At 35.9% G+C, this 27,627-nt stretch overlaps 1 protein-coding gene across 2 annotated transcripts in view; it reads left to right on the plus strand.

Moving 5' to 3' along the window:
* The window catches only part of RSRC1 (arginine and serine rich coiled-coil 1), a 427,216-nt gene that overhangs the window by 392,606 nt on the left and 6,983 nt on the right, over window positions 1-27,627 (plus strand). For both annotated transcript variants that reach the window (XM_081570648.1, XM_081570649.1), the window contains exon 8: window positions 26,018-26,124. In XM_081570648.1, coding sequence (XP_081426774.1) covers window positions 26,018-26,124 — 107 coding nt within the window. The remainder of the gene's footprint in view (window positions 1-26,017; window positions 26,125-27,627) is intronic.

Raw genomic sequence — 27,627 nt, forward strand, 5'->3', positions numbered from 1 at the left:
GAAAGAAAAATTACCCGGGGTTAGTTTTTTTGTGTATGTGTGGTATCTGTGCCCCTAATGCTCCTCTCACCTAGCTTCTTTGTCCTGGATATTAAATATCAGTGTCATAATCCTCATTATATATATATATATATATATATAGAGGTACACTTGGGGCTTAAGCTTTGTTTCATGAATGCTATTCTTCCTATGAACTTAGCTTTGATTTTTAGGTATCTGTCACATTTTTGTGTACTTGAGAGATCAGGTTCCTATTTGAATAGATCAGTCGTCCTCACATTTTCATGTGCCTCGAAATCAGCTGGACATTTATAGCACCACCCCCAGAGCTTCTGATTCAGTAGGTCTGGGATGGGCACTGATTACTGCATTTCTAAAAAATTACCAGGTGTTGCTGATGCTTTGGCCTTAAGAGTACACTTTGAAAAAACCACTGGAATAAGCATTGGAAGATAGTATGAGGGCAACAAGAACCCATGAAAGCATTCAGTGAGATAGCCTGAGTCTTTGGGAAATTTACCACACTTTGCCAGAGAGGGTCTGTGACATTAAGAGGATTTGTTAAGTAAGAATGAAAAAGCAGAATATAAAATAGGATACCTACTGTAAAATTGGTAATTGTGCAGTCAACAAATGTAAGGTAATATTCAGTGAAAAAAGTGGTGTTAAACAATAAAAGGTTCTTTGCTATATTATTTTGCTACATTTGCTTACTGGCCTTTCTACTTAATAATTTAATGACTTTGGCTATATTATTTAATCACACTGAACTTCAGTTCTCTATGTAAAAATAAAAACAAAACAATTACTGTCTCACAAGAATTTTGTAAGGATTAACTATATGAAAGCACTTAGTAAAGTCTATTTAGATGTTAGCTGGAGGTTATGAAACTTCAAAATCTTGATTGTGAAATGAAATAGAGATTATATTTATTAGGAAATGATCCCATCATTAGGGTAAAAGAAACCTTTAAAATGTATTAGAGGAAAACGTTATCAACACTGACTTCACTGTTATTAAGTGTATTAGATTCATTTGTTAGGTATTTCATTTAAATTCTGAGGTTTGGTCTTCAAATTTCCATTAATTTGGACTCTTCAGACTTTTGATGTTTTCACTTGTCAAAATTGTTAGCTCTTGGGTATTACTAATACAAATATCGATGTGTAGCTTTGGCCTGTTTAGCTATCAATGGAAATCAGAAAATCAATAAACTTAATAGCTGTTCATTACACAGTTGATGCATTTGCAGGACTATGTTGAGTACTGTCAGTGAGTAATCAATTCAGTCAAAATCTATTACCAGATTACTGCCAGAAATTTCTTATACTATTTCATGACTGTATAGCTACCACAGCACATTTTTATGATGCAGTTTTTGTCTTGTGGGATTCATATTGCTTATAATTTGTGGTATTTCCATCCAGTTGGAAGCACCTACCACCTAGGAAGTATTGTTCCTAGATTAGCCGCCTCATTACCTAAAGCTATACAGGACTCCAGCTCTCCAGTCAGCTTCTGCCCTAGGATTAATTTCATCTTATCCATTCCTTTAGCTAGCTTACATTGAGTCTGCCCTGTGTGCTAAATACCGTATAGGGACATATATCTGGGCTCCTTTGTAGTATATCAGCTAGTGGGGGAGAAAATGTATAAAGCAGTAATATAAGGAGAATAAAATAAGTGCTGTGTTGGGGGTTCAAAGAAGCAATTAACTTTAATCAATAGGGATTGGAGAAGGCTTCATAGGGGATGGCATTTGAGCTGAATTTTGCAAAAGTAAAATTTACTTTGTGAAGACTAGAAGATAAACCTTCAAACCTGAGGGAAGAACTTGAAAAGATGTAGAAGCTTGTAGGAATCAGACTTACAGGCAAAGGGAGGGGTTTTAGATAAGGTAAATTCTGAGCTGAGAGTTAAAGAACAAGTAAGATGAAATGGGGAAACATTAGGAGTGTTCCAGATAGAGGACAGCATTTGTGAAACCTAGAGACAAGAGAACATGGTTTGTCAAATAATTGAGAAATGAATAAAGCTTAGCATGGCTGAAACCAAATGATTCACGTAGGGAAATGGTGCACTTGAGGAATGGAGGCCTTATCATGCAGAGATTTACAAACCCTTTCTTAACAAAGAAAAACCGTCTACAAATGTGTTAGGGCTAAGTTTACCCACAGCAGATTTTTTTTTTGGGGGGGTGATACTATGAATGTCTGTTCTAAAGCAAACATTTTATGATCTTGAAAGTCCATAAAAGAATAATGGTACCTGATGAAAGTAGATGTCCTTTTTTGTGTATAAAGTAAAATGTGATAGTTCTTGCTTTGTAGCAGGACTAAGATTGTTCTCTCTTTAGGAAAGAAAAAAAAAAGAATGGAAGTATTTCAAGAATGCTAGAATCTCCACATCTTAAGCAAAAGCTTTTTTAACATTTATACATTTATTTTTATTTTTGGCTGTGCTGGGTCTTCCCTGCTGCACAGACTTTTCCCTAGTTGCACTCACTGGGGCTACTCTCTAGTTGCTGTGCACAGGCTTCTCGTGGCAGTGGCTTCACTTGTTGTGGAGCACAGGCTCTAGGGCGCACGGGCGTCAGCAGTTGTGGCTCCCGGGCTCGAGAGCACAGGCTCAGTACTTGTGGCACACTGGCTTAGTTGCCCCACAGCATGTGGGATCCTCCTGGATCAGGGATCAAACTCGTGTCTCCTACATTGGCAGGCAGATTCTTTACCACTGAGCCACCAGGTAGCGGTATTGAATAAAAAAATTTATAAGAATTCTTATAATATCTGTTTAATCCAGTACGTTAAGGATATTTGTATTGGTGCTTTGCTTGTTTTTTTAATACTGGTCTTTCTGTGACAACTTTGTGTCTTAGATCTTTGCCCAGCTTTACATACTGATCAAGCCATACTTTACATATTGGTCAAGCTGTACTTGACCCATCCATCTGATACCCTGTCATAAGGTCAAAAATCTTTCCTCTCTCCTCATCCTATTGACTTTCTTTCTTCTCTCTTTCTCATCTTTTTCTTTCTCTTTCCTGTTTTTTTCTTGCCTTTTTTTTTTTTTTTTGGTCTGTGTCACATTTGCCTCCTCACCCTCTTTCTGTGTCTGTTTCTCCCCATTCCTCATTTTTCTTCGTCATCTCCCCACAGTATATAACTAAAGTCTGTGTTATATTTGTTATGCCTAATAAATGTCATTTTGTTTCCCTCTGCTTTTAAAAATATGTATATGTAAGATATTTTACATTTCTATCCAGATATGTTCTCTATTCATATATGTAAATATATATGATTTGTTTACTTATATTTCTCCCCACTTTGGGTCAATGATATTTAACTGAAAAATATTAATCTCTCCTCATTGATTATATACAACAAGCCAGAAGAAAGCTGTTGGGGTCATATTCTAAAGTTGAACCAAATCTCTAATCCTACATGATTTTGATGTATTATCTCTTTTTTACATTCCTTGCTTAAATCTGTTTATGTATTAAACATCCACATGTATATATATATATTTCTGTACAAGCATATGTGTGTATTTTTTCCTCTCTTACCCTTTTTGTGTCTGCATTCATGACTTGCTTCTACAATTTCTTTTTTGTACGGTTCTTGACTGTTTTTGAAAACATGTTTGTGCTAGCCTAATAAAATGAGTTAGTAAGTCAGTTGGTATAACATCAAAATTATCTTTTCCTTGAAAGTTTGGTAGAATTTTTCTGTAAAACCTTCTCAGCCTAGTGTTTATAAAAATTTTTTCACAAATGATTCAGTTTCTCTATGAATTAGAGGACTACTAAGACTGTAAACTTTCTTTTGGATCTTTGTGGATTTCTTACTGCATGTGATCTCAGCAATTCATTTAATTTAATTCTTTAAAAATATTTTATCCATTATTATTTGTTCCTGTGTTTAGCAGAGGTATCATTTAGACAATCTTGTTATAGCAGAAAGCGAAGAAGAATTAAAGAGCCTCTTGATGAAAGTGAAAGAGGAGAGTGAAAAAGTTGGCTTAAAACTCAACATTCAGAAAACTAAGATCACGGCATTTGGTCCCATCACTTCATGGCAAATAGATGGGGTAACAATGGAAACAGTGAGAGACTATTTCTTGGGGCTCCAAAATCACTGCAGATGGTGACTGCAGCCATGAAATTAAAAAACGCTGGCTCCTTGGGAGAAAAGCTATGACCAACCTAGACAGCATATTAAAAAACAGAGACATTACTTTGCCAACCAAGGTCTGTCTAGTCAAAGCTATGGTTTTTCCAGTAGTCATGTATGGATGTGAGAGTTGGACTATAAAGAAAGGTGAGCACTGAAGAATTGATGCTTTTGAACTGTGGTGTTGGAGAAGACTCTTGAGAGTCTCTTGGACTGCAAGGAGATCCAACCAGTCCATCTTAAAGGCAATCAGTCCTGAATATTCATTGGAAGGACTGATGCTGAAACTGGAACTCCAATACTTTGGCCACCTGATGCAAAGAACTGACTCATTTGAAAAGACCCTGATGCTGGGAAAGACTAAAGGTGGGAGGAGAACAGGACGACAGAGGATGAGATGGTTAGATGGCATCACTGATTGGGTGGACATGAATTTGAGCAAGCTCCGGCAGTTGGTGATGGACAGGGAAGCCTGGAATGCTGCAGTCCATGGGGTCGCAAAGAGTCAGACACAACTGAGCAACTGAACTGAACTAAACTGTCCTCCATTATCTAAGAAACAGAAATCTTCATTTAAATGTCTTCTCTCTCCACTGTGACTTACCACATCACTCAATTAAAACTGCTGTTTCTAAAATCACCAAAGCTATCTAATTGGCCAAATCTAGTGGAATTTTTCTCCACTAGACCCTGTAGCAACTTTTAATGCAGCTCACCACACTTCTTGAAACATCCCTTTTTGTCATTTAAATATGGCATAATACTTATCTGATTTTCCTGCCAGCTCTGGCCAGCCCTCTGTCTTCCTTCTACCCTGTCTGCAAGCATTGGTATTCATTGGAACTTAGTTCTTTTCTGTCTCTATATTTTTCTCAAGTAAATATAAACTGATGACGTTTACATAAAATATAAATATGTTATAAATATGTTATGCTTATTAAGTATAGTATGCTTATTACTTCCAAATATACATCTTCAACCCAGACTTTCTCTTTGAACTCCAGAATTAGAGACATTCTTTTTAAAACACAGAAGCATCTCAAAGTCATCATCTTTAAAGCTGAACTCTTAATTCCACCTCCAAGTCTTCTTTGTCTTTATTAATATCACTACTGTTTATGAGTTACTTGATCCAAAAAATTGAAAATCATCTTCTCTTTGCATCATTCCGCACAAAATTCATATCTATTCTTTACTTAAAATATGCCCCCATCTTCCCTGCCACCCCTGATCTGGGCAGTCATCATCTCTTGCCTAGACTGCTATAATAGCCTCACAATTAACTAGTTTCTTTACTCTCTCTTGATGTGCTAGAGAATGACCATTGGCTACTTTAGACTGATTACTCTGAGAGGGCCTCCTTAAGAAGCTGGCATTTAAACTAAATCTGAACAAAAAGTGACTTGTCTTGCAAAAACCATTCTAGGTGGAGGGAACAGCTTCTATAAAGATTATAAGGGTGGGGGTAGGAGGTGCTTTCCTGTTGGCTCAGTGGTAAAAGAATCTGCCTGCCAACGCAGGGGACACAGGTTCAATCCCTGATCTGAGAAGATCCCACATGGCACAGAGAAACTAAGTCCTTGTGCCACAACTACTGAGCCTGTACTCTAGCGCCCAGGAGCCACAACTACTGAAGCCCTGGAGCCCGTACTCTGCAGCAAGAGAAGCCACTGCAATGAGAACCCCTCACCGTGCAATGAGAAAGTAGCCCCTGCTTGTTGCAACTAGGGAAAAGCCCATGCAGCAATGAAGACCCAACACAGCCCAAAATAAATAAATAAATAAAAGTATAAATTTTAAAAAAGATCATAATGGGGAAGCAAGTTTAGAATTCTTAGAAGCACAAAGAAGGCCAGCATGGCTAGGGCAAGGGTTAGAGATTTAGTTGAAGAGCTTAGCAGGATTCAGATTATGTAGAGTTTTATGCAGCAATTGAAGACCCAGCACAGCCCTAAATAAATAAATAAATAAAATTATAAATTTTAAAAAAGATCATAACGGGGAAGCAAGTTTAGAATTCTTAAGAAGCACAAAGAAGGCCAGCATGGCTAGGGCAAGGGTTAGAGATTTAGTTGAAGAGTTTAGCAGGGTTCAGACTATGTAGAGTTTTATTAATATAAGAGCATGAAAGTCATGTCTGGCTCTGTGGCCCCATGGACTGTAGCCTGCCAGACTCCTCTCCCCATGGAATTCTCCAGGCAAAAATACTGGAGTGGGTAGCCATTCCCTTCTCCGGGGGATTTTCCCAACTCAGGGACTGAACCCAGGTCTCCTACATTGCAGGCAGGTTCTTTACCATCTGAGCCACCAGGGAGTTTGAATGTTATTCTAGATGAGATGGGAAGCTAATGAAAAGTGATAATTTAAATTTAGAAAGTAAGAGACAAAAAATCAAGATCTGAAGTTTAGTAAAGAGTCAAGACCTAAAGATTTGAGGGTCATCAGTGTATAGATTGTATTTATGGCTCTGGGTCGGGCTTCCCACATGGAAGTAGTGGTAAAGAATCTGCTTGCCAGTGCAGGTAGACATAAGGGACATGGGACAGGTTCGATCCCTGGGTCAGGAAGATCCCCTGAAGGAGGGCATGGCAACCCACTCCAGTATTCTTGCCTGGAGAATCCCATGGTCAGAGGAGCCTGGTGGGCTACAGTCCATAGGGCTGCATAGAGTCAGACACAACTGAAGCAACTCAGCAGCAGCATAACTATGGATCACCTAGAGAAAGAACACAAAGAGAAGAGGAAGGGGTCCAATCTGAGCACTGGAACACTCTGACATTTAGAGGGGCCTTTATAGGAAAATGAAGAATTGTGACCAGTGAGGAGAAAGCCAGAAGTGAAAGGTGTCCAATTTCAAGAATAATGTTGAATAATGGGTCAGAATACAAATAGAATCCTGCTACTATAGAGCTCACCACTTAGTAATTTCAATGACAATGAAAAGGTAAATTTTACATACCCTCTAGAAATTTTTAAAGGCAGTAAACAAGTACCTGCCATTTTCCAAAAAACTGAGAGTCTTCAAGACATTTCCCTCCTCAATAAAGGAATGCCACATTTTTAGCAACAGTAGCCTGACTTTATTTAGCTCATCATTCAACAGATAACTACTAGAGTTTTTGCGAAGGTTAGCGTGACCCAAACCCTGTTCTTGTTAGACTTTCAAACATAATGTTTGGTTCTCTACTTCATGCTGTTTGGCCTATTGCTACTTTATAGCAAAATTTCAGGATGTTTGATAAACCTTTGGACCAGGTCCGATTCTCCAGGAACTTATAGCTTTACAGTACCTCTGACTGGACAGACACAGAGAAATAAATATGTTCTCCCTTGCAATCAGCACATGGAGGAATAAATAAACTTGTTTTATTAGGAAGGAATCTTCCTTCTGTCATCAGTTTTGAACAAAAACTTTTTGCAGTGAATAATTGCTGTTTGAGGCAGTAACTGGATTTATTTACTAAACAAGATTTTTAGGAAGACAGCAGGGAGACATTGAAATTTATCTTTTAAATCCATTTTTGGACTATTTTGGCTTTCTGACACGTTGGACAGTAACTGCTTCTGGGGATTCGTTTTACTGTCTGGCTTGTTTCACTTGTTTGACTTGTTTCACTGTTTCATTGCTTCTGGTTTATTGACCTCCTATATCCATCTGGCTGTCAGGATCAAACCCTGAGTCAGCCTGTAAAAACTCTTCTTGAAATGTTTTAAATTAATTGTGGATTTGCAGTGGTTTCATTTTCAAAGGTTTATTTTTAGAGCTAATATTATTATATGATATCAGTTTTGTGATTATTAAATGAGTTCAAGTAGGCCTGGAAGTGTTTATGCATGTATGTGTGTGCTGCATGCTAAGTCGCTTCAATCATGTCCGACTCTTTGAAACCCTATAGACTGTAACCCACCAGGCTCCTCTGTCCATGCGATTCTTCAGGCAAGAATACTGGAGTGGGTCGCCATGCCCTCCTCCAGGACATCTTCCTGACCCAGGGATTGAACCCGCGTCTCCTGTGTCTCCTGCTTTGCAGGTGGATTCTTTTCCACTGAGCCACAAGGGATGCCATTTGTGTGTATATATAAAATTATATTTCAAGTCAGTTGTGGTCTTCATGGGTTAAAATTTTATTCCTACTTTTTTGTTTTAATTTAAAGTTTACTTATACCCAACATCACTAATATTCCCTGGTGGTTTCAATTACAAACTGGCAAATGTACCTTAAGAGGTTATAAATTTCTCCACTTGTATGGACCTAGTATTGATTTTTCTGGTTAAATTTTGAGATACTACAGAATGATTGCTACTAGCACTGCCATTTCCCTCTTCCTGACGATCACAGATCGATCTTTAGAGCACCAGTCACATATTGTTAGCTGATATGGATCCATAAAGATTAAAATGTGTGAAACATAGATGGCTCAGAAATGATATTCCCATGGTTAGAGATTACGCTTTAGAGCCACTGTCCTCCCACACTGGGCTGTCATGGGCAGATCTCCATGTGAACCCCAGAACTATTGTAAATGTTCTGTCACCATCTCACTTTCCTTTCTTGTCTTGTCCCTTGCTCACATCTTCAGAACTGCTTGTCCTACCCTATTCCCAGGGTTTAGCCTCATCCATTGGATCATAGAAAAAGCAAGAGGATTCCAGAAAAACATCTACTTCTGCTTCATTGACTATGCTAAAGCCTTTGACTGTGTGGATCACAACAAACTGTGGAAAATTCTTAAAGTGATGAAAATACCAGACCACCTTACCTGCGTCCTGAGAAACCTATGTGCAGGTCAAGAAGAAACAGAACTGAACATGGAACAATGAACTGGTTCAACATTTGGAAAGGAGTATGTCAAGGCTGTGTATTGTCACCCTGCTTATTTAACTTACATGCAGAGAACGTCATGCAAAATGCCAGGCTGGATGAATCACAAGCTGGAGTCTAAATTGCCAGGAGAAGTATCAATAACCTCAGATATGCAGATGATACCACCCTAACTGCAGAAAATGAAGAGTAACTAAAGAACCTCTTGATGAAGGTGGAAGAGGAGAGTAAAAAAGCTGGCTTAAAACTGAACACTCAGAAAACTAAGATCATGGCATCTAGTCCCATCACTTCATGGCACATAGATGGGGGAAAAATGGAAACATTGACAGACTATTTTGGGGGGGTCCAAAATCATTGCAGACAATGACTGCAGCCATGAAACTAAAAGACACTTGTTCCTTGGGAAAAAAAAGTTATGACAGACCTAGACAGCATATTAAAAAACAGAGACATCACTTTGCTGACAAAGGTCCATATAGTAAAAGCTATGGTTTTTCCAGTAGTCATCTGTGGATGTGAGAGTTGGACCATAAAGAAGGCTGGGCACCAAAGAATTGATGCTTTCAAAGTGTGGTGCTGGCAAAGACTTGGACAGCAAGGAGACCAAACCAGTCAATTCTAAAGGAAATCAACCCTTAATATTCATTGGAAGGACTGATGCTGAACTGAAGCTCCAATACTTTGATCACCTGATGTGAAGAGCTAACTCATTGGAAAAGACCCTGATGCTGGGAACGATTCAGGGCAGGGGGAAAAGGAGGCGACAAAGGATGAGATAGTTGAATGGCATCACTGACTCAATGAACATGAGTTTGAGCAAACTCCGGGAGATAGTGAAGGACTGGGGAGCCTGGCGTGCTGCAATCTATGGGGTTGCAAAGAGTTGGACATTACTGAGCGACTGAACAGCAACAAAAGCTTCTACATGATCCTGATCCTTTCCTCAGTTCCTCATCTCTTGGATTTCTCCTTCCTCCAAATTTATGAGCGCTGTAGGACCCTCTTCTCTTCTATGGAACAATAAGTTCATCTCTGCTGAAGTGCTTCTTCCAACCAGAGATCATATGTGCACTTTAGTAGACATCCTATCTTGACTCAGGGATTCCCTGATAGCTCAATAGTAAAGATTCCTCCTGCAATGCAGGAGACCCCGTTTCAATTCCTGGGTCAGGAAGATCTGCTGAAGAAGGGATAGGCTACCCACTCCACTATTCTCTGGCTTCCCTTGTGGCTCAGCTGATAAAGAATCTGCTTGCAATGTGGGAGACCTGGGTTTGATTCCTGGGTTGGGAAGATCCCCTATAGAAGGGAAAGGCTACCCACACCAGTATTCTGGCTTGGAGAATTCCGTGGACTGTATAGTCCATGGGGTCAAAAAGAGTTTGACACAACTGAGCAACTTTTACTTTCACTATCTTTACTCAGAAGAGAATATGGAAATTTAGTGGGAATACTTGCTTAAGATAATATAGTTGGTTATGAAGCTAGAACTTAGAGCGCTTATTGTCAGTTACTTCACCTGTAAATAGAACTGGACTTGCCTAATATTTTGCAGCTTTATGACTTATAGCATTACGTTTGTTATGAGAAAACACTCTTAGAAGCAAATTAATGGTTAGTATTAATATTACTTTTTTCCTATAGCTGATTTCCCTCAAAGTTATGGAGGCATAGGCTAGTATGTATCTCATTTCCCCATTTGTTAATTCCTTTATTTCTTCACTTATACTTTGCTCCTCATCATATTTGAATGACTCTATGTCTCAGTTAACTGTGAAAATGTGGGAATTAAGTATGATTTGCTTTATTGATATTACATTGAAAACAGGTTAAAATTATGGAAACTTATCTCCATTTTTATAAAAGTATGATCATTACTGATGTAAGATTTCCAGTTTAAATGCTTTCTACACTCTTTTTCTTAAAGTAGAATTTTCAAAACCAAATCATTAGGTCATCTCACCAGGATACTTTAATTGAAAACATTATACAGCTATGCATGTGATTCATAGCTCCAACTTACTATCATATAATTTTCATAACATTGTTTAGGAGGTTTTAGTCCTACCCCTACTGTTAGGAGCAGTAAAGTAAACCAAATAAGAATCATGTGCATTTCTTGATAACAGCTCAACCAACTGTATTTCAACATACTCTAATTTCAACACACCCTAATTTAATAATATAGATGACATGGCACTTAAGGCTTTTCTTGATTAGAAGCCAAGAATCCTCCTTGCATTTTTTTGAAAGGAAAAACTATAATGCGAACAAAATACTGGCAGGGTGATGGGCCAAACAGAGAGGATATTATAATTGCAAACTTTGGAATTCAGTTTAGGATGTGTATGTATGTTGCTTCTTACGTGATAGTTTGAAAAGTAGAGATTATTTATGTGTTGGTTTGGGATCTCTGTGCCCCTGTTCTGTTCCCTGAGCAGTTAGAGTTTCTCCAAGTATTAGTCTTTCAGACTCTTAAAAATATACACTCACCCTTGGTCTTTACACCTCCTAAAAAATTGCCTCTTCTATTCATCTGTCATTCTTTTTTCTCCCTTCTGGTTTTTCTTTCATTGGTTACACCAATAAAATGCATTTTCCAGACTACATTCATTGACAATCCCCCTCCAAAAAAATCTTGCTATCTACACTTTTTTAGTGATTCAGGCCACCGTTATCTTCTTATATGGCAATTTCTGAGTAAAATAATATGAATATGACTCAATTATTGACTTCAAAATCAGAATAAATAAAAATTTACAAAAGGGAATTTCCTGGCAGTCCAGTGATTGGGACTTGGTGCTCTAACTTCTGGGGCCTGGGTTCAGTTCCTGGTCAGGGAACTATGATCCCTCAGGCTGTAAAGCATCACCAAAAATAAAAATTTACAATGACAGTAACTATTCATGATAAATAACAATTTTATGACTTGATCATTTCATAAAAACTCTTTTTAAAATTGGTTTAAATATTTGACAATAATCTTTTTCTTGTTTTAAGTATTGTACCTAGTTAATATTGAGAGCATGTCTAAATTGATTAATCATGTGTATTTCAACTTATTCCTGAAATGGAATTTCATTATAAATTATATTTTGCATCCTCATGCTAAAATTCAATGTAAAGTGTTAGCAAAGTTTCTACTAAGAATAAATTTTATATAAAATTCAAATAATTAAAGCAGTTTTTAAAAAGAACTAAAGTCAAATGATTTACACTCCCTGATTTCAAGACTAACTATAAAACTATGGTAATAAAGATTGTAGATTACTGTAAGGATAGACTTATAGGTAAATGGAACAGACTAGAAAGGCCAGAAATTAGCCATCAAATGTATGACAAATTTATTCTCAATAAAATTACCAAGGCAATTCAATGGAGAAAGGGAAATCTTTTCAGTAAATGTTGCTGAAAAATACTGGATATCCTTAAGGGGAGAAATGAACATTGGGTTCATTCATACATGAATACTATACATAAGAAGTAGCTTGAAATATATCATAGACCTAAATATAAAAACTAAAACTATAAAATTTCTAGAAGAAAATATAGGATGTTTTTCAAATCTTTGCAGTTTTGAAGTAGGCACATATTTCTTTGATAGACACAAATAGCACAAACTATTTTTTAATGATAAATTGAATTTTTTTATTAAAAGGTTCTACTCTTTGAAAGATTCCCTTAAGAACAAAAAAACAAGTCATAGAATGATAGAAAATATTGGCATGTTGACAAAAGATGTAGAAAGAACTCTTAAAACTCAAATAGTAAGACTACTTAATTAAATAATGAGCAAAAGGTTTGAACACTAACTTTAAAAAAGAAGTGAATGGTCTGTAAGTGCTAAAAATACTCAATGTCATTAGCCATCAGAGAAATCCAAGCCAACCATATAATCTAGCCTTTCCAATATTACATGTTTACCCAAGAAAAGTGCAAACATGTCCGCACAAAAACTTGTGCATAATTGTTATACCAGCTTTATTCTCAAAAGCCAGAAACTGGAAACAACCCAAATTCTATCAACAGGTGAATGGATAAACAAATTGTGGATATAGTCATATAATAGAATTCATATTGTTATAAATGAGTTATATATATATATTGTTGTATATGAGTTACATATACATGTAATAAAATTCTATCAGTAATTTAAAAAGAAAAAAACAGAGGTACCCAGCAACCTGGAGCTATCACAAAAATATGGAAAGTGCAAGACATCAGACATGAAAAAGTATAACAGTTTATATGAAATTCTAGAAAATGGAGACTAGTCCTTGTTGGCAGAAAGCAGATCTGTGATTGTCTGGGGTCAGGGTACAGATAGAAATTGACCACAGAGAGGCACAAAGAAATGTTGGTGGTGATCAAAGTATTCTATATTTTTGTTTGGGTTTTGTTTACACAGGTGGTTTGCATTTATCAAAACTCATTGAATTGTATACTTAAAGTGAGTATAATCATTATACATAATATGTAAATTATATTTCAGTAAAGCTCAACTTGAAGTATTTAGTAGTTTCTTTAAACCTATTGATTTTGTATGCTGTACTTCCTTAATATTATAGCAAAATACTCTGCTTTTAAGAAAGAGAAATTAATGTCTTCTACCATCCACTGCTATTCTCCCTACCCCATCTCTGTTTAAAAGATCAAATTGTATATATATTTGATAAGAATATGAAATAAGCTTAAGTAATCATAGCTATTCATCATTTAAGGCATGTAAGGTTATCGGAAATTCAAAGGCTTAAAGAGACACTTGGTGCAATGGGAAACATACAAAATGTGAAGTTCGAAGACTTGGTTTCATGTCCCCACTCTGCTTCTTACAGTGTCTCTTAAACTTCGAGTGTCACATACCCAATTTGAAAAACAGGGATATTATGTATTGCCAAAATTATGTTTGTTTCAGTGTCAAATGAAATAACAGACGTAAAACTACTTTGTAAATACCACAAATCCTTGTACCTACCCACTGTACCTTCAGTTCATAATTACTTCCAAAGAAAATTATAAATAAAAATTCGATTTTTCCCATGAGCTCTGAGAGAGCAAAATCAAATGTCATTTCAACCAGAAATCTCTGGCACCAGACTAGCATCTGGCAGATAGAGGCATTAAATACATGTTGGCTGAATTAATTTCAATTCCTGTTTCTGAACCCCAGCATTTTTATCAATATGTTTAGGGAAATTAGAATAGGTAGAGCCATGGCTTATGAGTCCAAACAGAAAGTGCTTTTAAGAAAATGTATTAGAACTCATAAATTTTATCTTGACAACTGTAATATTCAAATATGTTAGGTACCTATTTGCTTCTGATATCATAAAGAAATGGATCACAAAAGACTTGCATTTAGGCTGTCCACTTATCCTGGCATAGCAAATCCTCTGGTTCACAGCATTAAGTCCTTAAAGAATAAACTTCATTGCTTCTAAACCATGTATAACTTTCTATTAAAGATGAAATCTAATAAAGAACTAGCTATGAGAGGAAACATAAGATGAAGTCAAGCTGATCATCACCTTCTTTATTCTTAAGAAGTTAATAGTTCAAACGCTTTTTTGGGGGGGCAGTAGAGGACTCCTGAATATACTCTCTACCACAATCCTGTGGTGTAAGGGGTAGGCAGCAGCTGTACAACTCCAAAGGGTTCTGACATCAACACCAGTATAGCTGACATTTTTCCATTAAGATTTGTTTCATTAATCTGAATGCCACATATGCACCCTTCTCTAGCTAGTGGGAGGCCAGAACGTAAGAACTTACAAACAAAGACAAAAACCATTACTGGGGTGATATGAAGAAGAGAGTTGCAGATTGTTTTTATCTCCTCTGCACCTTGGAGTGAGCATAACCATTGCTTTGGGGGGACTATAAGGAGGGTACATCTTTTGGTTTTCTCTGGGTTGGAGAACTGAGTGGATACTCTGTCTCTGGATTTAATATTTATTTATGGAAAATTTGTCTTCTCCTTTTACTGTCATCCTGTAATAAACTGATGCATTAACTTTGCAAAATTTAAGACTATGGAGTTACTATATGCACTTACAAACACTTTTTGGTAAATGGTTCTTTTGACCTTCTATTACTCTTCATTTTCATCTTATTAACTTTCCAGTTTTAACATAAGTTTTTTTAAAGTAAGAATTTAAACATAAAATGATAACCTTAGATAAAGAACTAAGGGATTTTAGTATTTCATAGTCATTCTTTCTGTTTTTAGTAGTTTTTTGACCCTTATAAGTGTGTATAATAGTCACTATTAATGTTCTTATTTTCTCAGACTTATTATAAAAATTATACCTTTACTGCAAGTGATGTATTACTTTTTAATCATGGGAAACTGTAGCAGTATCTATATTGAACCCCAAATATAATATGAATATATGTGATCTTACTTTATATTAACATTTCTATTTTTTATGTATGTGGGGGCATATGTGTTTACTTAGGTGCATTTTACTACATTTATTTGTTCACAGGATTTTATATAGAGGCATTAAAAAAGCAAACAGGTATAGTCAGTCATGGGTGTTCATTTTATATGTATATGTGTGTATATATATATATATATATAGGTTATTGGGGATGCAAAGATATAAAAGATAGAAGAATCTAGTAATTGCCTCTAAGATCAGAGCACAAAGCATTAGTTTGGATTTTACAAGGCCAGCCAGCAACAAAAGAGCAGTAATTTATGAGCTCAGCGTAAAAGAATAGCATAATTGCATTAAAAATTAATGCTAATGAACACTAAAATGGGGAAGGTGGTTATGATGAAAGTTTGTATTCATCTTCTCTGGTTTGAATGATGGCTAGTGGCTTGATTAATGGCTTAATTTCTATCAATTAGCGGGGAAAAATCTCCTGCGAGACAAGGGTAAATTGAGCATTGAATTACATATCTTGCTTTTGTGTGCTAAGAAAAAAAAGCTGCGTATCTCTGATATTAGCCACAGTGACAAATGTGGTGTGCCCTGCGATGTCTGCATTAGCTCTCCTGACAGGCGAGTTGTGTGTGGTTATGGGGTGTTTGGAGATGGCTGGCAGACAGCATTCACTGCAAGTGCCTCAGAAACACAACTCTTCCGTCTACAGAATTTTAATTAGAGTCAATAAGAATTCTGAAATTAAAATGGACAACAAATAACAACTTCAGAGTCTGTATTCTGCCCTATTAATCCAGTATACTTCAAATTATATTCCTTTCTTCTATCCAGTAGCTTTAGCTTTGTTGGAATTATTACTTTTATTAAAGTGAATTTGACTACCCATTTTTATTACATTTGAGGCAAGCATAAGGCGGTAGTCTATTAATATTTTGTTTAGTCAAATTCTCAGAAATTCTAGTTTTTTGTAGCAACAGTTACTGCACAATAAATAAATAATGGCTCTCAAGTAATAATTTACTACTCAGATTATCTTCAGGCTTAAATGAAAGAATGATAGGTTTTCTAAAAGTTTTGTTTCTTTTATTCATTAATAAAGATTTTCAGAATGTGACATATATAATTCTTTAAAAATTTATTTGAGTAAGAAAGATTCCAAAAATATATGTCTGTAATCTAGCTCAAGATAATGCCAGAAGACCAAGACAATATTTATGGTGTCTCTTCTACTAATAAAGCTATGTTGTATTTTACTGAATGAATAAGCATTAAAATGCAGAATAAGAACAATACCGAGGACATTTATTATTTTAGTAAATGGTTAAGAGGTGGAAAAAAGTATGTTGCCTGGCAGGAGTGAGTAAAGATTTTATTTGACTAGTAAATAATGACTGGATCACAGTTCAGGGATTGGATCCCACTTCTACCACCAACCAGCTGTGTGACTTTGGCCAAGTTACTTAGCCTCAGTTTCTCATCTGTACAATGGAAATATTAACACTACTATCTTTGATGGTCATGATCATTAAATGAGGTGATCCATGTGAATCTGCTTAGCACTTAGTGCCATAAATGTAAGCTTCTGTTACTGCCATGATGACTGCTCCTGCTACCATAACAGCTCATCTGACCTTTTTAACAACCATTTTAATGAAAAATTAGCCTCTGTGACCTTCCTCACTAGAAAGGAATTCCAGATATTGATGATTAAAACAAGGGTCTGTAGACTTACAAACACTACACTAATATACATCTATTTTAAAACATGATTTCTACCAGAGGACTACTATTATAGGGAGTATGTGTTACTAGACATCCATTAGGATTCCATATGGCCAGAAATTGAGAGGTTTATATATACTCACTTTTTAGCTAACTTCTATGTCTTTAGTAATATTACTAAATCAGTGCTCAAGTACTGTTATTACTAATAGCTCTCAGTTATTCAGTGCTTTCACTGCTACTGCTCCCTCTATTTTCCTTGATATTACATTGTTTATTTGCATGTGTATTAATCATCTCTCCCATTGAAATGTAAGCTCCATGAGGGAAGAAACTCTTGTCTCTAAACCCTGGTATACAGAACACTTGCCTGAATGTGCTCAACTATTTGGAAGTAGGAAAGGAGAGAGAAAGGGAGGGAAGAAAGGAGAGAAACAACGTCTCAGCCATCCTATGATGTTTCAGCTATTATCCCCATGTCACAGAGGAGAAAACAGACCATCACAGCCCACTTGCCCGAAGGTCACAAAGCTAGTAAGTAGCAGAAACAGGGTTTAATCCAGATAGTCTGGACTCAAAGCTGTTATAACTAACCACTTAGAGACATTTAATTTCTTAAGTTATAAATTTCTTATGCTTTGACATTGCTCCCCCATGATTCTTTTTTTAATAGTTACTTTGTGTGCGTGCTAAGTCGCTTCAGTCATGTCCAACTCTTGCGACCTTGTGGACTGTAGCCTGCCAGCCTCCTCTGTCAGTGGGATTCTCCAGGGAAGAATACTAGAGTGGGTTGCCATTTCCTCCTCCAGGTGATCTTCCTGACCCAGGGATCGAACCCACATCTCTTACATCTCCTGTGTTGGCAGGTGGGGTCTTCATCACTAGCACCACCTGGGAGGCATACCTTTTAATTTTTAAGTTTCAGCAAGTATTTATGACTGCTTACTAAATAATAGAGGACACCATGCTGACTGCTCAAGTTGACACAGAAAGGCATGTCCCTATAGCTAAGAGAAATGAAGCTTTTGCTTATGAAGAGATTAATATCAGTGCAAGGTAACATATGCCGAGGGCCAGATGAATTATGGAAGAGGTCCTTTTCTCACAGATGCTAAGGGAAAGTGATAGGGAGGATTCAGAAAAAGTAAGAGCATTCTAGGTGAGAAGAACTAAATGAGGTGGAATTTGTGTAGATTTTCAGTAAGGATTTTGTTCTTCATAAAACCTGGTCTGATTCTCAGTTCACTTGCACTTTTTAAACTGTTTATCAGAAATTCTTCACTGGTTCAGTCACATTAAAAGTATTCCTGTTACTTAATTTGATATGGATAGCAGTTTGTTGTAAGTCTATCTTGGACCCCATCCAAGGGGGTTTGTTACTAGAGACACTCTAGGAGCCTCATTGGCAGATATAACTTGGTACTGTACCATAAGCTTCCAGAAGACTGGTAGACAAGCCACATTCTACTTAAGAAGTTTTCTCATCTTTCACGGTATTTATGGATATCAGTTCTGGAAATTAATGCCCAGGGATATGAGATTTATGAACAACCTTAAAATGCTAGTGTTGGATGGATTTCTAATATATATTTTGTATGCTTTGTGAAAGAAACTTATTTAAAATACACTGTTTGGGAGGGAAACCGTGGCTGTTTAATTAAAATTTTTGTTCATGAGAAGTCGCTTTAACTTTAGAATTCCAAGTAAGCTTTATGAGATGTTTTATTTGTTTATGAATTTTATTGACTAGCCATCATTATTTGCTTATTGAATAACCATCCCTTCTTGACTTAAATTTTAGTCCCTTTAAACTGAAAATGAGATATTCTCTTGTATTATTTATGTATTTGTAGCAGTGTATTAGTATATAATTTTTCCCCCCCTTGGGAGAGAAAAGCAGCCTAATTAACCCAGTAACTATGAAGCCAACCAACCCAAACTCTTTGCAAAATAAAATGCATTTTAACTTTGGGGAAATTCATTAATTATTAATATTCAAAAGGAGTCATTTAGAGATGAGATTTTCATGTGTAAGATACCTTTCATGAAACTCATGTTGTTCCTTAGCGCATGATTACATCTTGGGAAATAGTGCCATCTGCTGTTTCAGGCACTGCTGTTTACAGCCTGGCACTGCTGCCAGTTTAGAGATGGGCTTGTTTGTAATCTGCAAATAGTTTACAGATTTACATTTTGTCTTTTCAAATAAAAAATTTATATTGGACCTTGTCATCATTATTTACCAATCTTAAATTTGTGTACAATTTGATAATATTTTCAAGGGTTCTGTATGTCATGTGAAATTGTTGAATACAGCTTTAAGTAGCAGGTGAGCCTAATTTTTATAAGATCAATGGTAACAAAATATTTTATTTTAATTTTCATCATAAGAGGAACAAAATAATATTCCATTCAGCAAGTGAGTTAATACCTGACTTTTTTAGTTTCTAGTGACTTAACTTTCTGACTCCATAATTTTTTCTTTTACTATGAAATATGCAATATTCTACAGACTTCTTGCAAGCAACCTATGAAAGTCATTTTGTTTACCAATAATGTATTTATCAAAAAGCATCAAGTGCAAATATAAATGTTTACTTCATGTTTATCATGTTAATATTTTAAAACATCCTATAATTTTTATTCTCCCAGTAACTTTGTCACTTGTCTTCAGTTTTACCTCATGGCTGGTAAATGCAGGATACTTTGTATGCTAGGCACTCATGCCAAGCATATAAACAATAATCAGTTTCAATCCACATTTTCCCCAGTCTTAAAATTGGTATAGAAATTTTAAATGACAAATTGGCATGTAAAACTTAAGAGCCTGAATTTAAAACAATTTACTGTATATTATTGATGTGTTTTATTCTGCCTCCCAAAATGACAGGGTTATACTTAAGACATACATTTGTGAGCATTGATCTTAGAATTTTGAGTATGAAGCAATTTAAAACATGTTTTATGCCTGTTTTCAGACAGCCTGGAGCTGAGCTATTTATAAGGCTGGAAATGTAAATATCCCATGAATCTTTCAAATTTTAATTTATGTATCACTCTCTTACTCTTAATTTAAATATCACGCTCTTTAAATATCGCCAGTAAAATGGTTCCCCACGTTGAAAGGTAAAAGCTATGTTGGTTTATTTTCATATTGTAAGTCAGGCAGACAGGCTTTCCCCTATCTGTCCTGTCACTCTGTTAGTCCTCATCTTTAAAGAAACACAAAGATAATGTTCTGTTTTTCCTCTAATCTTCTGTCCATCCTTTATAATTTCTCCAGTGCTATTTTGTTAAACATACTGGCTCTTTGGCTAGCTTCTATGATAACATTTTTATTTGTGTTAGGAGCTGGTTGTCTGCCCGTATTTAAAGCTACAAACACTGGAAGCTTTAGACATCAAGTACTGTTTGTGAGCTCACCTCTGACATCTAATACTAATGATGTGCTTTGTAAATCCAAATGAGAGAATATGTTAGAGAAAAAAATCCGAAGGGTCAAACAGTTGATACTTATGAGACATCATCCTGAAGTCAGTGGTAGTGTTTTTGGTTGGAAACTAATGATTATGAAATAATTGTGAGAGTAATTAAGACCTACGCAAACAAATGTGTTTTCATATTGAAAAATTAAAGTTGAATCACCTGGAATGGTATCTTTTATGATTTTTCTGTGCTATATTAATGCTGTTATACACATGAATAGTAAAATATTATTCTCTGGTACAGGATGTGTGTAATATTAATAAGTTAGCTGGGCAAAGAATCTTCTCTTGTTTCGCATGCTCAATTTGTACATTGCATAATTAAAGTCCACAGGAGCTTTTATTCTAACGCATGTGGAACTATTTGCTCTTCCATGACACTCTGACAGTGTTCGCTTTTATGTTGGAAAATATATTCTTCCAAAGATGGAAGTGTTGTCTCTGATGGCTGTTATTTCCACACATTCCATGCAGGATTTCTCGTATGAGAAAAGACTGGTTAGAGCTGTCAGGGACACATCTTCAGAAGCACTGTCTTTCTCTTAAATAAACTGGAACTTGCATAAGACTGTATACTTATAATTTGTGATTGGCCAAAAATTGAACCAAAGAGGTTTCATAAAATGTTAATTTTTATTTTTTTAGTGTATTAAACCAGATTTACTTTTATACTCTCTATGTATCATTTAACCTTTGCAGCTTAGTATGTAGAAATTGCTTTGATGCAAATAGCTCCACCTTGTTAAACCAGTTATTACAATTGTTTTTTTAAGTAAATTCAGTTATTCATAAAGGCTAAAATCCCAGCATTTTTAGATACCTTGGCTGAGTGTTCAGTAGCTCCTAATTCACCTGTGTATTCATTTCAGCTTAGACTAACCATGAGAGTGTGATCCATAAAGTGGCATTTTTCCTGCCCATCTGGTATGTGAAAAAAATACAAAAATATGAAATGACACATGCCTGTGGCTATTTATTAAAGTACTAATTATAAAGGCAAAGAACTGGGAGCAACTCAAATAACCATCAATAGGTATTGGTAGGAAAAAAAAACTATCATGCAACCATAAAATAAGCTACTGTATATTTATAACATAGAATGAGCAAGTCTCTATACTAAAAGACATAGTGCTAAGTTAGAGAAGTAATATACATAGAAATGTATAGCATGCTAATTTTGTGTAAGAAAGAAGAGAATATGTATGCTCATATTTTCAAAAATAAGCAATGGAAAGATAAAAATCAAAACCTATAAAAAATGATTGCCTATGGATTAGGGGAAGAACTAGGGGAATGGGGTAAGAAAGGAAACCTAGATTTTTCTGAATGATGTTTTAATTTTGACTTTAGAAGAATGTTTTATTCAATCAAAAAACAAATATTGATTATGGAAACAACAGAGCAAAAGATTTAAAAACTTTTTAAAAAGCTGAAAGAAATGAACCTAACTGTAATATATCAAGTTAGTAGCATAATCACATGGAGAATTATTTATCCAAGTGACTTCATAGTGTTTTGACAGTTCATCAGTGGAACAAATCCTGAAATCAAAAAGAACCATGAATTTTAAACTGCATAATTCATCTTAATAGTAGTGTTTATCTTATTATTTTGAAACAAATACAAATGCAACTCAGAAAGAACAAGTAAGTGCTTTTGATCATATCTTTAAAGCCTAAGTAATATTAGAATAAGGGGAATGATATACAAATATAAAAGACTCAACAAAAGTATTATAATCTTTAATTCGGTTAGTAATATCAGCATGAACTTATATTTGTTTTTATCTTCTAAAAATACGTATTTCCTATTCTACCCACTGAAAAATATGAAAAGCAATGACAATCCAAAAACAACGGACACCCTACTGCTCAGGTTATTGTCTTTAAATAAATATCATTACCTGCTAAAAGGAGTCCAAGCCTTTTGGGGAAATGGCTGATTTCAAGTCTAAGACAGGAACTGTACAGGATGAACCTGGGACCTCTTCGGTTCAGTCTCTCAGTCATGTCCGACTCTTTACGACCGCATGGACTGCAGCACTCCAGGCCTCCCTATCCATCACCAGCTCTCAGAGCTTACTCAAACTCATGTCCATTGAGTCAGTGATGCCATCCAACCATCTCATTCTCTGTCATGCCCTTCTCCTTCCACCTTCAATCTTTCCCAGCATCAGGGTCTTTCCAAATGAGTCAGTTCTTCCCATCAGGTGGCCAAAGTATTGGAGTTTCAGCTTCAGCATCAGTCCTTCCAATGAATATTCAGGACTGATTTCCTTTAGGATGGACTGGTTCAATCTCCTTGCAGTCTGAGGGACTCTCAAGAATCTTCTCCAACCCCACAGCTCAAAAGCATCAATTCTTCAGAGCTCAGCTTTCTTCATAATCCAACTCTCACATCCACACATGACTGCTGGAAAAATGATAGCCTTGACTAGATGGACCTTTGTTGGCAAAGTAATGTGTCTGCTTTTTAATATGCTGTCTAGGTTGGGCATAACTTTCCTTCCAAGGAGTAAGCGTCTTTTAAGTTCATGGCTGCAGTCACCATCTGCAGTGATTTTGGAGCCCAAAAAAATAAAGTCTCTCACTGTTTTCACTGTTTCCCCATCTATTTGCCATGAAGTGATGGGATCGGATGCCATGATCTTAGTTTTCTGAATGTTGAGCTTTAAGCCAACTTTTTCACTCTCCTCTTTCACTTTCATCAAGAGGCTCTTTAGTTCTTCTTCGTTTTCTGCCATAAGGGTGGTGTCATCTGCATATCTGAGGTTATTGATATTTCTCCCAGCAATCTTGATTCCAGCTTGTGCTTCATCCAGCCCAACATTTCTCATGACGTACTCTGCATATAAGTTAAATAAGCAGGGTGACAATATACAGCCTTGATGTACTAGTTTCCCTATTTGGAGCCAGTCTGTTGTTCCATGTCCAGTTCTAACTGTTGCTTCCTGACCTGCATACAGATTTCTCAAGAGGCAGGTCAGGTGGTCAATTCCCATCTCTTTAAGAATTTTCCAGTTTGTTGTGATCCACACAGTCAAAGGCTTTGACATAGAAAGTAAAAATAGAGCAGAAATAAAATAGAAATAGATGTTTTTCTGGAACTCTCTTGCTTTTTCAATGATCCATTGGATGTTGGCAATTTGATCTCTGGTTCCTTTGCCTTTTCTAAATCCACCTTGAACATCTGGAAGTTCACGGTTCACGCACTGTTGAAGCCTGGCTTGGAGAATTTTGAGCACTACTTTACTAGCGTGTGAGATGAGTGCAATTGTGCAGTAGTTTGAGCATTCTTTGCGTTGCCTTTCTTTGGAATTGGAATGAAAACTGACCTTTTCAGTCCTGTGGCCACTGCTGAGTTTTCCAAATTTGCTGTCATATTGAGGGCAGCACTTTCACAGCATCATCTGTTAGGATTTGAAATAGCTCAACTGGAATTCTATCACCTCCACTAGCTATGTTCGTAGTGATGCTTCCTAAGGCCCATTTGACTTCGCATTCCAGGATGTCTGGCTCTAGGTGAGTGATCATACCATTGTGATTATATGGGACCTCTTACCAGTCTTAACAAAAAGGTCATATCAGAAGAGTGTTCCCACTTTCCCACTCTTCATATCTAAGAGGCTCCCACTTGGCAAAGATAGAATCAAAATGTGAAGATGACGCCCACGGACTGAAATGCATTAAATATATAATTAATCATAAGCTCGTAATGGTCACATTTGGACCAGAATTGATCAATAAAGGGAAAGAATTAAAAACTGTACTTTTTCCTGTACAGACTATATTTCAGTCATAAAATAGTCAGTGAGGGAAGTTCTTTGGATCAGAGTTAATAAATATGGGACAAATAATAGAAAAAAATCACCATTTTGCAGTGCCTAATAGAATAATGAATTTAAGCAACAATCGTTAATGTCTGCTAAAACCATTAAGTGAAAGTTTAGTGGAGAACTTAATAATAGGGTAAGACTGACATCATCTTGAACACACTGATCAACCTTAATATCATTAAAAGTGGAAGAAGCACATCCTAATCTGATGTATTTGGAATTACACAGCACTACCTGTGATGTATACTTGACCAAAAGAAATTGAACCTGATACTTAAGCCTACCTAGATCTAACCGCAGGTTTACAGAAAATATGAAGGATAGAAGAACATGTTAAATGACACCATGGTAATAAAATCAGCAAAATCCAGAATATAGAAAATTTTAGAGGCTAAATGATCCATTTTCTCCAATAAATAAATGACAATGAAAGGAAGGGTTGGTGGACTGTAAGTGATTAAAAGGAATTTAGGATACTTGTTGACTAAGTGTAATATGTGGACTTTGTTTAGATCCTGTTTCAGACAAACCAACTGTAAAAAAAAAAAAAAAACACAACACTTTTCTTGGGCAATCAGTGAAAATTAAACATGGACTATACAAGACGATATTAAGGAATTGCTCCTAATAATGTTGGATTTAAAGATAATGTTGTAGTTATGTTGCTAGTTGTTTTTCCTTAAGCCCTTATCTGAGATGCCTACTAAAATATTTAGGGGTAACATGGCAAGAACTGACTCATTGGAAAAGACCTTGATGTTGGGAAACAATGAGCATAAGAGAAGTGGGGTTCAGAGGATGAGATGGTTGGATGATATCACCAACTTAATGAACATGAGTTTCAGCGAACTCTGGGAGATAGTGAAGGACAGGGAAGCCTGGCCTGCTGGAGGAGCCTGGCTGGCTACAGTCCATGAGGTTGCAAGAGTTGGACATGACATAGCAACTAAACCACCAATATATCAATGCCTACTTCAATTTTTGGAGGAGGTGGACCTGAACTATTTAAAATTAAATCCTACACATAATGCCACTGGAAAAGGAAATGGCAACCCACTGCAGTATTCTTTCCTGTGGACAGAGGAGGCTGGTGGGCTGCTATCCGTAGGGTCGCACAGAGTCGGACACGACTGAAGAGACTTAGCAGCAGCAGCAGCAGCATAATGCCATGTTGTTGTTGTTCAGTTGCTCAGTCGTGTCTGACTTTACGATCCCATGGAAGGGAAACCCATTGATAGATTAAATAAGAATAATAAAATTAATATATAATTAATATAAATTAATTATATATCGTTATACCAGAGGCTTCCCTAGTAGTTCAGTCAGTAAAGAATCTGCCTACAGTGCATGAGACCCAGGTTCAATCCCTATGTCAGGAAGATCCCTTGGAGAGGAATGTTCTATTTGTGGATCTCTAGGGGTAAAATGTTTCTGTTAAAACTTAACCATAATGTCTTTTTTTTTAATCCAGTTAAATTTTGTAAGTCATAATATTACTTCATAGAAAGAACACTGTTTAGGTATAGTGCTGTTAACAAGCTTACACATCAAAATACATTGACATTATATGCTCTCTTTTAGACCAAACCACCCTGGTAGAACAAGTAAAAAGAGTCAAAGAAATTGAAGCCATTGAAAGTGATTCTTTTGTTCAGCAAACATTCAGATCAAGTAAAGAAATCAAAAAGGTAAGTTTTCATTCAGGTGTTATGAATAAGCCTTTACATTCCAACTAAAGAGATGCTTTATTAATGGATTTACTTAAATATAAGTTCTTCTAGTAGATGAAGTAGGGCAAGAGAGCGTCGGCATGTTATTGAGAGAAAAAATGAATCAGTGAGAATCAGTTTGTTTAAATTGTTAAAAAAAAAAAAAACCTATAAAAATGTTTCTGATGGTATTTTTATTTTAAAATTCACCAAGAAGACAAAGTAAAATGTCAACATGACAGTTCTATAGCAGTAATGTGCATTTTGTGAACATACACCTTTTTCTTTTCAAATGGATACATCTGCTTTTGGAATTGACATTGCTAGAGAAAAGTTAGAAAAGAAATTTAGCAATAAAATTATTGCCCAAAATAGTAACATATATCTATCTACACTTTTTGTCTATATATGGGTATCACTTACTCAACTCTAATAAAAGGAGCTTTCGTTGGCATTTTATTTCTGTTGAGTATTTGATTTATTGTTTCTATCATTATCAGGATTATTTTTTGGAATTTGTGTTCCTATAGGAAGAAAAGGCTGTCTACTGTGAAATACAAGTATTCTTTAATATCACACATTTAATGAAGATGTGGTATAGTTACTATTTATTCAAAAATATTCTGTATCTGTAGATATATTAATGACTGTATGTATGGCATTCTACTGATGAATGTATTGGATTGGCCAAAAAGTTGATTCAGATTCTTCTGTAAGATGGTACAGGAAAACCCGAATGAACTTTTTGGCCAGCCCAATATCAGCGTTCATTCATTTTGTTTCCTCTGATAAGTAGATATTTAAGTAGTTGTAAGTTTGGAGGTATTATATGTATGTTTGTGAATATCCATTATTATCACCTGAGGATAAATTTTTGAAGATGGAGTTATTTGTTAAAGGTTAATATTGTTTATTTTCATACCTGTTCCCAAAGTCATTCTCCTAAAATACTGTATCAGTTCAAATTCCACCCCGAAGTTCAGGGAGAAGTGTGCCTCTCACACCCTGGTTAACACCTAACTTTTTAAGACCTTGTCAGACTTTTTCATATTTACTGACCTAATAGGTAAAAATTGACCTTCTGTTGTTCTTTTAGCATTTCTTTTGTTGTTAGTGAGATGGACGGCTTTTCAGTTACCATATATATTTTAAAATGATTCATTCTGGAGACATGAATTGAGCATGTGCAAGATGTCAGGATGCACTAGACAGCCTTGGTTAGTCCATGCCCCTGCCCTGTTATTTTGCTGATTTCGGTTGAACATTTTGTAGTTTGCCACCACAATCTCTGAAGAAAAAGGAACTGTGAAATGCACATTCATAAATATAGTTGCCCATTTTATTTAATAGCTTACTTGTACATGTTATGAGGTCATTCACTTGTCCTAGTAGAATTGTAATTTATTTTTGAAGTTGACTTCAGTAGTAGTTGTTTTCTAGAGTTCACCTTGACTTCCCAGTTCTCACTGGACACACTTAAGA

Source organism: Giraffa tippelskirchi, chromosome 2, assembly GCF_054371585.1.
Source record: "Giraffa tippelskirchi isolate mGirTip1 chromosome 2, T2T-mGirTip1v1.2.pri, whole genome shotgun sequence".
NCBI lineage: Eukaryota > Metazoa > Chordata > Mammalia > Artiodactyla > Giraffidae > Giraffa > Giraffa tippelskirchi.